Genomic DNA, 12,626 nt, shown 5'->3' with positions numbered 1-12,626 from the left:
TCATAATCAGCATTCCTATGTTTATATAAAATAGATACGTAAGAAAAGTAAAAGAGGTAATTGTACTGATTATCAACAGTATACTCTCAGATTTAATATTAGATCTAAGTTTAAGAATCACGCGGATAGCGCTGTTATATTATAAGATATTTATAAGAATGTGCCATAGAACGCCGGAAGGGTATTGCGTACTCCTTTTTTGTATTTACAATATTTTTTCCGCAAAAAAAAAATAATATTGGGTGTCAATCAGGGCAGTTTGAAGCGCTTGAAGGAACTTGTAGAGATAGGAAGCACAAATGTGTTTCGTCAGACTGGTGTGGAGGAATATTTGTAGCCCTTACGTTATACTGCTCTAAAAATTTGATGCAGATTAAGATTGTTTTAAGGCGGCAGTATAATAGTTAGACTCACTGCCGACTGAGCTCGGAGACCGACCTACAATTACCTCACGTGAAGATTGCGGCACAGTCGTATCTTGAAAGTTTTCCGTGCGAAAAATATTGTGTTGCACATCATACATTATTGAGTGTTGTTCGGTGTAAACACATGGAAGGAAATAGAAGTTGTGGTGTAGTTTCAGATATGGTATTACGAATTTTACTGAGTAGTGGTAATATTACAAAATCCAGCACGCTGTTTGCATTAACAGAAGTATTTAATATTGCAACGTAAAATTCAAATAATTTTAATTACGCCATTTAATACCATTAGCAAGTTATTAACCTCAAATTCCGTTACGACAAAGAGACAGGAATTAAATACATATTAACAAGAAGTATTAGTAGTCATTATATGTCATTATTTATATTCTATTTATTACAAAATGGAACCGTTGTGTTGCATTGTGTCAGTAATCATTGTTTATGATAATATTTGCTTTTGAAACACGATTTAATTTTTATGTAGCTTAATAATGGATGGAAGTTCGTTAATCCGGAAACTACCCCCAGGAATTGTGTATGATCTGGTTCATATGCTAGAGATTCGAGATGCGTGGAAGCAGCTGATGGCTGTTGTTCCGCGGGAAGGATGTGAATCTGATGATTGTTATGTGCCAAAGTATAAAGTGGAACATATGAAGTGAGTATCCATATAATAGTATCCATACAATAATAAAAGTTGTTCTGTAACTTTATAATGTAAAATCTGTACAGTGTAGAAATTTGCCTATATTCCCTCCCCTCAATTCACCTGCAAATCTGTTCATAGAAGTGGTGCTAGAGATAGTGTGCTAACCTCCATCAGTAACAAGTGCTTTGGACTGGTTGACATAGGCCAAAGGAAGCTGGAGGAGTGTAGGTAGAACGGAAGAGTCAAGTGCCATTGTCCCTACAGTTAGGGTCATTAGACATCCTCTTTTTGACAAGTCTTCTTTCAAGGGTGGTTTTTGATGTCTGATCATTGAATTGATAAAATGCCGTTTTTTTTTTCTTTTTCAAAATTTCTTACATATTTAAAATCTTCAATAATATCTTCTGCACGAATGGGTGAGAAGAGGGATGCATTTAAGATATTGGTAGGAAAGCCAGGAGGAAAGAGACCATGAGGAAGACCAAGATGTAGGTGGGTGGATAATATTAAAATTGATCTTCGATAGGATGGTACAGTATGGTTTTGATTCATCTGGCTCAGAATAGGTACTAGTGTAAGGTTCTTGTGAACATGGTAATAAACCTGCAGGTTGCCAAAAAATGCTGAGTTGTTCTTGAGTAGCTGCACAATTAGTGGCTTCTCAAGATAGTCTCAGCTCCATGAGTGAGTGAGTGAATATTATGTTCTCATTTCAGAAACAACTGTAAGTTTACAATCATTTACTTTTGGAGTGCAGGTGAGTGATGTAACGATTGAAGTCAGATATTCGTTTTTGGAAATCATAATCATTGTAAATGGTGCATCTGAAATACTCTTGTCTGATCAATGGCCTCAACCTGCAGCAATTTTAGGACTGAAAATGTTTTGTTATAATTATTCCAACAAATGTATTCTTAACATTCACGGATGTTTTACTAGCATTTAGTAACAACTTGCTTAGCAGTACTTGTAGTTACACTTCCTAGCAAATTGAAATAAGACATCTGATTGCCATGTTTACGCCCTTGTATTGCAAGTTTTGTTTCATAAATTTGGCTTTGTATTTTCCTAATATACAAGGATAAGTATATATTTTTGTGTTTTTTTCTGATAATGTGCCAATGAAAGGTAAACTGTGCCATGAAGGCATATATGCGGGAGTGAAGCTATAGATCTACATATTCTAGACAGAAGCACTAGTTGGAGGTGAGTTTTCAGCCTCACACCCCTGCCACCTTACACCAGCAGAAAGAACCTGGATAGGGGACTGGGTGGGCCACAGAACTAGGCTGGACGATGTGGAGAGGGGGAAAATCTAGCCCCCATGAGACTTGAACTCGGACCGCTTGGCTGCTCATCCCATGAGCCAGTTTCTACACCAACTGCGCTGAATTAAGATTACTGTCTGAAGAAGGTTTGTGTTCCGTGGAGCAAGTACTGAGGATAATATTTGGACCAAGGAGAAAGTAACAGCAGGATAAAGAAGATTTACATGATGAATTTCGCTGTTCAGCAAATTTTGTTTTTATTAAACTTTTTTCAGGTTAATAGAACAAGCAGGAGTTACCCAGAGGCAACCGTGTGCAGAGATTTTTCTGGATGAGTGGCGAATGAGTGGAAGGAAACAGTCGGACCTCACATTCCTGCTTCAGCAGTTGGGGAAGGCTGAATTGTTCAGAGCAGCCGATTATGTTGCAGACTTAATGAAAGGTATGACTGACATCAGCCCTGCAAACAGAAAGCAATGATTGTGAGGCAGCTAGAGATCCAATTATTGTTGATTTGGAGTACCTCGTTTAGTTCTGTCTGCTGCGTCCCCTCGCTGAGAGACGGGCACCACCAGAGGATTCTGAGGTCCTTGTGTGTGTGTGTGTGTGTGTGTGTGTGTGTGGAATCTGGTTTTAGTCCTAGCCTTGCTGTTTCTCACCAGCTCACCAGATGAGTTGGATATGTATGGTTACTTTCAGGGAAGTATTGAAGTGATGTAGAATATAGCACAATTGAAATTTTGTATTATTATTCAACTGTAATTACATGTTTTGAGTGATCTGCTCTTTTAATGTAAAGGAATGGAGAGGTGTGACAAGAGGGTGTATAAGTAAAAGGAATGGGTGAAAGGAGGGAAGGAGATAAAGGAATGAAAGAACAAGACTAACGGATGGCGATATGAAAAAATTGTTTTCTCCCAGGAGGCTAAATTTGTGCATGCAGTAAAAGTCATTACCAGATGATGGAATATTCTGAGATTCTTTCACAGTTTATGGCAGACAGTATGTAAGTATGTATGCCTAGGAGTTTTACCTGTACAAGCATGTATATGTAAAAGTAAGTAAAAAGTAAAGGTATCCCTGTAACATGCCGTGGAGGCCCATAGGGTTGTGAGACGTTGAGGTTCTCACATTTTCTAGACAGTCGGGTCATAGATGGAAGCAAGGTTGTCAGCCTTTCGCTCTGGCCACCCTTTATCCCCAAGAATATTCCTGGTACTCATTTCTGTTAGAGGCTGAGTCGACCCCAGGGCCATAGTGCAGCTGGAAGGATTAGGTCAATTGAAAAAATCCAATGACCTCATCGGGACTTGAGCCCATGACCTTCCAACTTGTAGCACAGTGCGTCAACCAACTACACTACCGCATTCCTCATAAACTTGCATCATTGCAGCACAGTCTTTGTGATGCTGTTGTGTTGGTGATGTAAATAAACTATTTTATCTGTAGGTATAGTTTTTCAATGGGCATTACACTAGTTATTAATGTAACTAACATTATAAGGAATTTGAGTCTTATATCTTTCAGTACCACCTCTTGAGCGTCCTGTGACTGGCCCAGCTGCACCAGTTGACGTGTCTGAAAAAACCATTGAGAAGCGTCTAGCAAATCTGCCACTGAAAACCTCAGAACCTGGCAATCAATATAACACAGTTGAAATTGACAGGGCATTTGATGAGATGACTGAAGCTGATGGCAGCTTGCCATCCCTAGATGGACCACGCATTCAGGCAGTAGGTGAAGTGATGCAGGAGGAACAGTCTGTATTTTGTGGTGTCACTCCAAGAGGAGAGTCTGATGGACTGGGGAAACAGAAGACTTTACCGGTGGACCAGCTTGAAACATTGCGGTAAGAGACAGAAGTCTTCAAAGTATACCTCACACTTTGGGGAGATAATGTTCCTTACTGTTTAGTAAACAGTCAAAATCGGTGTTCATTATTCTGATGTTTATTTCATCAGAAGATTATATGTTCACTTAAAACCGAATATTAATACATATGTGCTAAAGTGAACAGGATATAATTTCCGAGAATGATACTGTCAGGCTCACAGATTGCCTTTCAGCTTGATTTCCCATTATGTAGCTGTCTGTGGTAAAAGTTAAAAAAAAAAAAAAAAAGGCCCACTGGGTTGTGACACATCAAGACTCCCACATTTTCTAGAGTCAGCTTACAGATGGCTGTGAGGCTAAGTAAAGCTATCCCTATAACAGGCCGTGAAGGCCCATATGGTTGTGAGACCTTGAGGCTTCCACATTTCCTGGACAGTTGGCTCACGCATGTCAGTGAGGTTGTCAGCCTTATGTGCTGGCTGCCCTTTATCCCCCAGGAAGATTCCTGGTACTCATTTCTGTTAGAGGCTAAGTTGACTCCAGGGCCATAGTGTGGCTGGAAGGATTGGGTCAATTGAAAAATCCAGTGACGTCTTTGGGAATTGCACCCATGACCTTCTGGCTTGTAGCATAGTGCCTGAACGAACTACACTACCGTATGCCCCTGGAGCTATCTGTGGAGAACTTCTAAAAGTAATGGGGAAATACGTACTTAATTTTATGGTGAATTTTGAAGTGTCATACCATGAAGGTGTCTGTGTCATGAAATTGGATGTGTTTACCCTGTGCAGATTTGGAAGGGGTTATAGAAATAGAACACACCCCAGAGAATGTGTTTTTATCTCATTGAGAAACCGTGCAAGGAAATATGAAAGAAAACCAGTAATGATACATAGATAGATAACCTTCAGAAAATATAATTTCACATGGAATAACCTGTCTTTCGTTCAAAATATCACACACTGGGATGAAAGTGTTATTCTATAGGAATGCCTGTTAAAAATCTCATTACAGAACCACAAGGCTGTAATGATGTGTTGTCAGAACTGGTTTAGAATTGATGTTCATGAATTTTTGTTGCTGCAGGAATGTCTCTCTTCATCTAGATACAGTGTTGCCACACCTGCAGTATTCAGAGTTGGAACGTTTCACAGACTGTTTTAATGAGCTGCCACTAGGGAACAACGGAGGAAGAAAACTTGGAGCAGGAACGTTTGGTTCTGTAAGTGTTTTGTGCTGTTGAGTGCTTTGTTTGTGTAAATGTTAAAAAAAAGTTCATTCATTGTGTTGGGGGCACACAGTATTATAGTTAGTTGAGGCACTATGCTGCAAGCCAGATGGTTGTGGGTTTGAGTCCCGATGAGGTGGATTTTTTCAGTTGACCTAATCCTTCCAGCCGCACTATGGCCCTGGGGTTGACTCAGCCTCTAACATAAATGGGTATCAGGAGTCTTCCTGGGGGATAAAGGTGGCGGGTGCATAAGGCTGACAACTTTACTGATGTCTTTGAGCTGATTGTCTAAAGAAAATGTGGGAGCCTCAACATCTCACAACCCTATGGACCTTCACGACCTGTTAAAGAGATAGCTTTATTCATTGCATCAAGAATAGTCCAAGTACCTCAGTCACTATAATGTTATGGGGATTGACAACTTGAGGATTAATATTTTGATTCCGGGTGGGGGCAGCATTTTTCTCATCACTGTGTCAAGACACTCTAGAACCATCCAGTGGATACTGGAGATCTCTTGCCTGTAGATGGAAGTGTGTGGGGATGTGACACTGACCAGTAACTTGCGTCCGGTACCTCAGATTAGACCACTGTTACTTTTTGCATGTCCTTTCAACTTCGTTGTTCACTGATCACCCTGTGATTTGACTGACACTGTAAAGTCTGAGTTACTGACAGCATCATTAAGTAAACCTGCTTTATTTTCTGCCTTGACTGTTGAATATGATTTAAAGCATGCTGTAGTGAATGTTTATAAGAAATCATGACACCACTTGAGATTGAGACATGTGGAGAGTGGGTAAAAATAAGTTGAAGAAAAATTTGGTATCTGTATGCAGTTTAGTGAGTAATACAATTTCAAGCTTTTCTCTGCATCCAAGTTATGGAAATAGTTTCATAATGTTTGGTAGCTGCAGCAAACTTTTTGCAAATTCATGGCGTTACAGTCATATCGATTAACTATTCCAAGAGCACAGAAAGCCGTTCCTTAGATTGATCACTGTGCGTCTTCTTCAGACCACTCGCAGCCTTGTTACAGCATATATTATATTAGTGCATCATCTGACACATGAAATAGGTACAGTCATTACTATCAGAATGTAGATTTTGCGGTTTGATGAAGCGCTGTTCAGTCTAGCCAGCACAGGATGTTGCATTCTTGTGGATTATCTGTAACCATGATTGTAGTCAGTAATATCAGTGCTTGTAGTTGCTGGCTTGTTATTCAGCATTATAAGGCATATCCACATTCCTGTGGGAGCATCTATTAGAACTGTTCTGTTTTGTACACACTCTGTGTAGGACAGACATAGTAGGTTGAGGCACTATGCTACAAACTGGAAGGTCGTGGGTTTGAGTCCTGATGAGGTGGATTTTTTTTCAGTTGACCTAATCCTTCCAGCCACACTATGGCCCTGGGGTTGACTCAGCCCCTAACAGAAATGAGTACCAGGAATCTTGCTGGGGGGAAAAGAGCAGCCGGCTCATAAGGCTGACAACCTTACCACCATCTGTGAGCTGATTGTCTAGAGAAAATGTTGGAGCCCCAATGTCTCACAATTCTATGGGCCTTCATGGCCTGTTAAGGGATTAGCCCCCCCCAGGGGCCAGTAGATGAAGACAGTGTCTTCCTCTGAAATATTGACTACACAGTGTCATAACTGAAGAGACCACAATAAGAATGTTCTTGAAAATTTTGTCATCATTTTCAAATGGATTTTTGTAGTTCTGATTTGAGATTTCAGGTTCTCAGTGTGGATAATTTTAAGATTATGGCCCTGTTGCATGTGATGCTTTGTGGTCTGGTAGCTGGGAATTAGTACATTCAAATGGATCTTATTATTGATTCTGTATTTCAGCATCCTGTTGCAGATCTTTAATTAATGTCTATGTATATCACAGTCTGTCAATAATGTAACAATTGTTCCTTTTTTATTCCTCCAATTTCACCGTTTAACACTTAACACAACATGTTTTGGCCATAGATGGCCATCCTCAGGCGTCTCAATGTGTCAAAACTGCTACAGTGCTCTGATGTGCAATAAAACCATGCGTTGCAGTCCACATAAAAGTAAAATAAAAATAATTAATTAAAATCCATTAAAATTTTCTATTAAAATATTTCTCATTACTTTTGTAAAATCCTATTCCTCCTCATTAGGAGCGTCATCCACTTGTTTAGAGCTGTGTGATTTATTGCAGATGTTTTATTTCAGCAGCTTGTGTTTATGTTCATTAGCTGGCTGTTTGCTACGTCTGCAATCTGTAAAATGCCCACACACTGCTAGAGGGACCAACATACAAGCAAGGGGCATATTATGGATTGCAGACATAGCACAACAATGGGTTAGTCGTCACCAGTGAAGACAACAACACACGCTGCTAGAGGGAACAACACACAAGCAAGGGGCATTTTACAGATTGCAGACGTGGCAGACAGCGAGCTAACGAACAGAGAAACAAGCTGCAGAAATAAAACATCTGCAATAAATCACACAGCTCTAAACAAGTGGACGACGCCCGTAATGAGGAGGAATAGGATTTTACAAAGGTAATGAGAAATATTTTAATGGATTTTAATTAATTATTTTTATTTTATTTTTAAGTGGACTGAAGTGCATGGTTTTAGTGCACATCAGAGCAGTGTAGCGGTTTCGATACATTGAGATACCTGAGGATGGCCATTTATGGCTGAAACATGTTGTGCTAAGTGTTAAATGGTGAAATTGGAGGAATAAAAAAAAGGAAAAGTTCTTACATTATTGATAAAGTGTGATATACATAGACCTTATTCTTGATATTTACACTGCTGTTTATCTTTGATTTGTGTAATTTTTTCTTCGCACTTTTTGGAATGGAAATTTGGAGTACTCGGTGAAATTCAAGATTTAAGTGCAGTAATTTATTGTACTTGGCCTAAGCTAAAGAAAATGGACATGAGATTTGGTACTTGGAATGTAGAGGGCAGGTTCGCTCAGGGCAGTGGCGGAAGAAATCTTAAAATATAAATTAGATTTAGTGGGAGTACAGGTCAGATGGGACAGAGGTGGCATCGCACTAGCAGGCGAATATACATTTTTCTATGGAAAGGGGGATGAAAATCATGAATTAGGTTCAGGTTTTTTTGTACATAAGAGAATTGTATCAGCAGTTAAGAGGATAGAGTTTGTTAGTGATAGGATATCATACATGATACCAAAAGGTTGTTGGTGTTATTGTTATTAATGTTCATGCCCCAACAGAAGATAAAATTGATGACATAAACGACAGGTTCTGTGAAGAACTAGAACATGTATTTGATAAATTCCCGAAGTACCCTATGAAAATTTTTCTAGGAGATTTCAATGCCAAAGTAGGGAGGGAAGACATTTTCAAACCAACGATTGGGAATGAGAGTTTGCATGAAATTAGTAATGATAATGGAGTTAGAGTTGTAACCGTTGCCTCATCGAAACTCTTACTGTTAAAAGTACAATGTTCCCACATCGAAACATCCATAAATTTACTTGGACATCTCCTGATGGGAAGATACACAATCAGATTGACCATATTTTGATAGATAGGAGACTGCATTCAAGTATACTTGATGTCCTATCATTCAGGGCAGCAGATTGTGATACTGACCACTACCTGGTGGTGGCAAGGGTTAGGGAAAAACTGGCAGTGAGCAAACAAACAACGCACAGAGTTCATATGGAGAGGTTTACTCTCAGGAAATGAAATGAGGTAGAGGGTAAAGAGCAGTATCGTATTGAAATCTGAAATAGGATCGTGGCTTTGGAGAACTTGGATGCTTAGCTGAATGTTAATAATGCTTGGGAAACTATTAGAGAGAATATAAAAATTTCTGTTAAGGAGAGTCTAGGTTATTATGAACTGAAGAAGCATAAGCCATGGTTTGATGAAGGATGCTCACAATTATTAAACCAAAGAAAGCAAGGCAAATTGCAATGGTTTCAGGATCCAAGTGAAATAAATTGGGATAATCTGAATAATATATGACGTGAAACCAGCAGGCATTTCAGGAATAAAAAGGGACTATCTGAAAGACAAAATTGATGAGCTTGCAGTGAACAGTAAGAACAAGAACATTACAGACCTGTATAGAGGAATAAATGATTTTAAGAGGGGTTACCAACCTAGAAGTTATATAGTGAAGGATGAGAATGGTGATCTGCTTGCAGATTCCCACAACATTTTCAATAGGTGGAGGAACTACTTCTCTCAGTTATTGAATGTACGTATGGTCAGTGATGTTAGGCACACAGAAATCCATACAGCTGAGCCGTTAATACCTGATCCTAGCCCTTCTGAGGTTGAAAGTACTATTGTGAAATTGAAACGGTATAAATCGTCAGGTAGTGATCAAATTCCAGCAGAACTTATTCAAGCAGGAGACAAAATATTACGTTGTAAGATCCATAAGATAATTATTTCTATTTGGCATAAGGAAAACTTACCTGATCAATGGAAGGAGTCTATTATTGTACCAGTTCACAAGAAGGGTGCTAAAACTGACTGTAGTAATTATCGAGGAACATCGCTGCTATCAACTTCATACAAAATTTTATCCAATATTCTTCTCTCAAGTTTAAGTCCATACATAGACGAAAATATTGTTGATCATTAGTGTGGTTTTGACGTAACAGATCAACTACAGATCAGATCTTTTGCATTCGTCAGATATTGGAGAAAAAATGGGAGTACGATAAGACAGTATATCAGCTATTCATAGAATTCAAGAAAGCATATGATTCAGTTAGGAGGGAAGTATTGTACAATATTGTGATAGAGTTTGGGGCACCCATGAAACTAGTTAAGCTGATTAAAATGTATTTAAACGAAATGTATGGTAAAGTCCATATAGGTAAATATTTATCTAATAGTTTTCCCATCCAGAATGGTCTAAGACAAGGAGATGCTTTATTGCCACTCCTTTTCGACTTTACTTTAGAATCTGCCATTAGGAAGGTCCAGGAAAACCAGTTGGGACTGAAATTAAACGGGACCCATCAACTGTTGGCCTGTGCTGATGATGTGAATATACTGGGNTCAGGGCAGTGGCGGAAGAAATCTTAAAATATAAATTAGATTTAGTGGGAGTACAGGTCAGATGGGACAGAGGTGGCATCGCACTAGCAGGCGAATATACATTTTTCTATGGAAAGGGGGATGAAAATCATGAATTAGGTTCAGGTTTTTTTGTACATAAGAGAATTGTATCAGCAGTTAAGAGGATAGAGTTTGTTAGTGATAGGATATCATACATGATACCAAAAGGTTGTTGGTGTTATTGTTATTAATGTTCATGCCCCAACAGAAGATAAAATTGATGACATAAACGACAGGTTCTATGAAGAACTAGAACATGTATTTGATAAATTCCCGAAGTACCCTATAAAAATTTTGCTAGGAGATTTCAATGCCAAAGTAGGGAGGGAAGACATTTTCAAACCAACGATTGGGAATGAGAGTTTGCATGAAATTAGTAATGATAATGGAGTTAGAGTTGTAACCGTTGCCTCATCGAAACTCTTACTGTTAAAAGTACAATGTTCCCACATCGAAACATCCATAAATTTACTTGGACATCTCCTGATGGGAAGATACACAATCAGATTGACCATATTTTGATAGATAGGAGACTGCATTCAAGTATACTTGATGTCCTATCATTCAGGGCAGCAGATTGTGATACTGACCACTACCTGGTGGTGGCAAGGGTTAGGGAAAAACTGGCAGTGAGCAAACAAACAACGCACAGAGTTCATATGGAGAGGTTTACTCTCAGGAAATGAAATGAGGTAGAGGGTAAAGAGCAGTATCGTATTGAAATCTGAAATAGGATCGTGGCTTTGGAGAACTTGGATGCTTAGCTGAATGTTAATAATGCTTGGGAAACTATTAGAGAGAATATAAAAATTTCTGTTAAGGAGAGTCTAGGTTATTATGAACTGAAGAAGCATAAGCCATGGTTTGATGAAGGATGCTCACAATTATTAAACCAAAGAAAGCAAGGCAAATTGCAATGGTTTCAGGATCCAAGTGAAATAAATTGGGATAATCTGAATAATATATGACGTGAAACCAGCAGGCATTTCAGGAATAAAAAGGGACTATCTGAAAGACAAAATTGATGAGCTTGCAGTGAACAGTAAGAACAAGAACATTACAGACCTGTATAGAGGAATAAATGATTTTAAGAGGGGTTACCAACCTAGAAGTTATATAGTGAAGGATGAGAATGGTGATCTGCTTGCAGATTCCCACAACATTTTCAATAGGTGGAGGAACTACTTCTCTCAGTTATTGAATGTACGTATGGTCAGTGATGTTAGGCACACAGAAATCCATACAGCTGAGCCGTTAATACCTGATCCTAGCCCTTCTGAGGTTGAAAGTACTATTGTGAAATTGAAACGGTATAAATCGTCAGGTAGTGATCAAATTCCAGCAGAACTTATTCAAGCAGGAGACAAAATATTACGTTGTAAGATCCATAAGATAATTATTTCTATTTGGCATAAGGAAAACTTACCTGATCAATGGAAGGAGTCTATTATTGTACCAGTTCACAAGAAGGGTGCTAAAACTGACTGTAGTAATTATCGAGGAACATCGCTGCTATCAACTTCATACAAAATTTTATCCAATATTCTTCTCTCAAGTTTAAGTCCATACATAGACGAAAATATTGTTGATCATTAGTGTGGTTTTGACGTAACAGATCAACTACAGATCAGATCTTTTGCATTCGTCAGATATTGGAGAAAAAATGGGAGTACGATAAGACAGTATATCAGCTATTCATAGAATTCAAGAAAGCATATGATTCAGTTAGGAGGGAAGTATTGTACAATATTGTGATAGAGTTTGGGGCACCCATGAAACTAGTTAAGCTGATTAAAATGTATTTAAACGAAATGTATGGTAAAGTCCATATAGGTAAATATTTATCTAATAGTTTTCCCATCCAGAATGGTCTAAGACAAGGAGATGCTTTATTGCCACTCCTTTTCGACTTTACTTTAGAATCTGCCATTAGGAAGGTCCAGGAAAACCAGTTGGGACTGAAATTAAACGGGACCCATCAACTGTTGGCCTGTGCTGATGATGTGAATATACTGGGTGATAATATTGTGACATGTTGCGCAACGGAGGACCCCTACCTCCCCAGCGGCACGTGGCGGTAACGTAGCGCTCTCGTTACTACATGTCGC

The 12,626-nt window shown here is 38.8% G+C and overlaps 1 protein-coding gene across 4 annotated transcripts in view; it reads left to right on the top strand.

Moving 5' to 3' along the window:
• The first annotated feature begins 497 nt into the window (after positions 1 to 497).
• The window catches only part of LOC111868124 (interleukin-1 receptor-associated kinase 4), a 29,958-nt gene continuing 17,829 nt past the window's right edge, over positions 498 to 12,626 (top strand). The window contains exons 1-5 of one of the 4 annotated variants that reach the window (XM_023858522.2): positions 498 to 588; positions 910 to 1,083; positions 2,618 to 2,784; positions 3,855 to 4,191; positions 5,262 to 5,397. In XM_023858522.2, coding sequence (XP_023714290.1) covers positions 917 to 1,083; positions 2,618 to 2,784; positions 3,855 to 4,191; positions 5,262 to 5,397 — 807 coding nt within the window. In that variant the 5' untranslated portion in view covers positions 498 to 588; positions 910 to 916. Of the gene's footprint in view, positions 614 to 909; positions 1,084 to 2,222; positions 2,489 to 2,617; positions 2,785 to 3,854; positions 4,192 to 5,261; positions 5,398 to 12,626 lie in introns of those variants that run through there. The other 3 variants (XM_023858524.2, XM_023858523.2, XM_023858525.2) reach the window with 3 other exon arrangements.

Source organism: Cryptotermes secundus, unplaced genomic scaffold (genome assembly GCF_002891405.2).
Source record: "Cryptotermes secundus unplaced genomic scaffold, Csec_1.0 scaffold1729, whole genome shotgun sequence".
NCBI lineage: Eukaryota > Metazoa > Arthropoda > Insecta > Blattodea > Kalotermitidae > Cryptotermes > Cryptotermes secundus.
The sequence above is the reverse complement of the archived record's forward strand: the minus strand, read 5'-3'. Positions and strand labels throughout refer to the sequence as shown.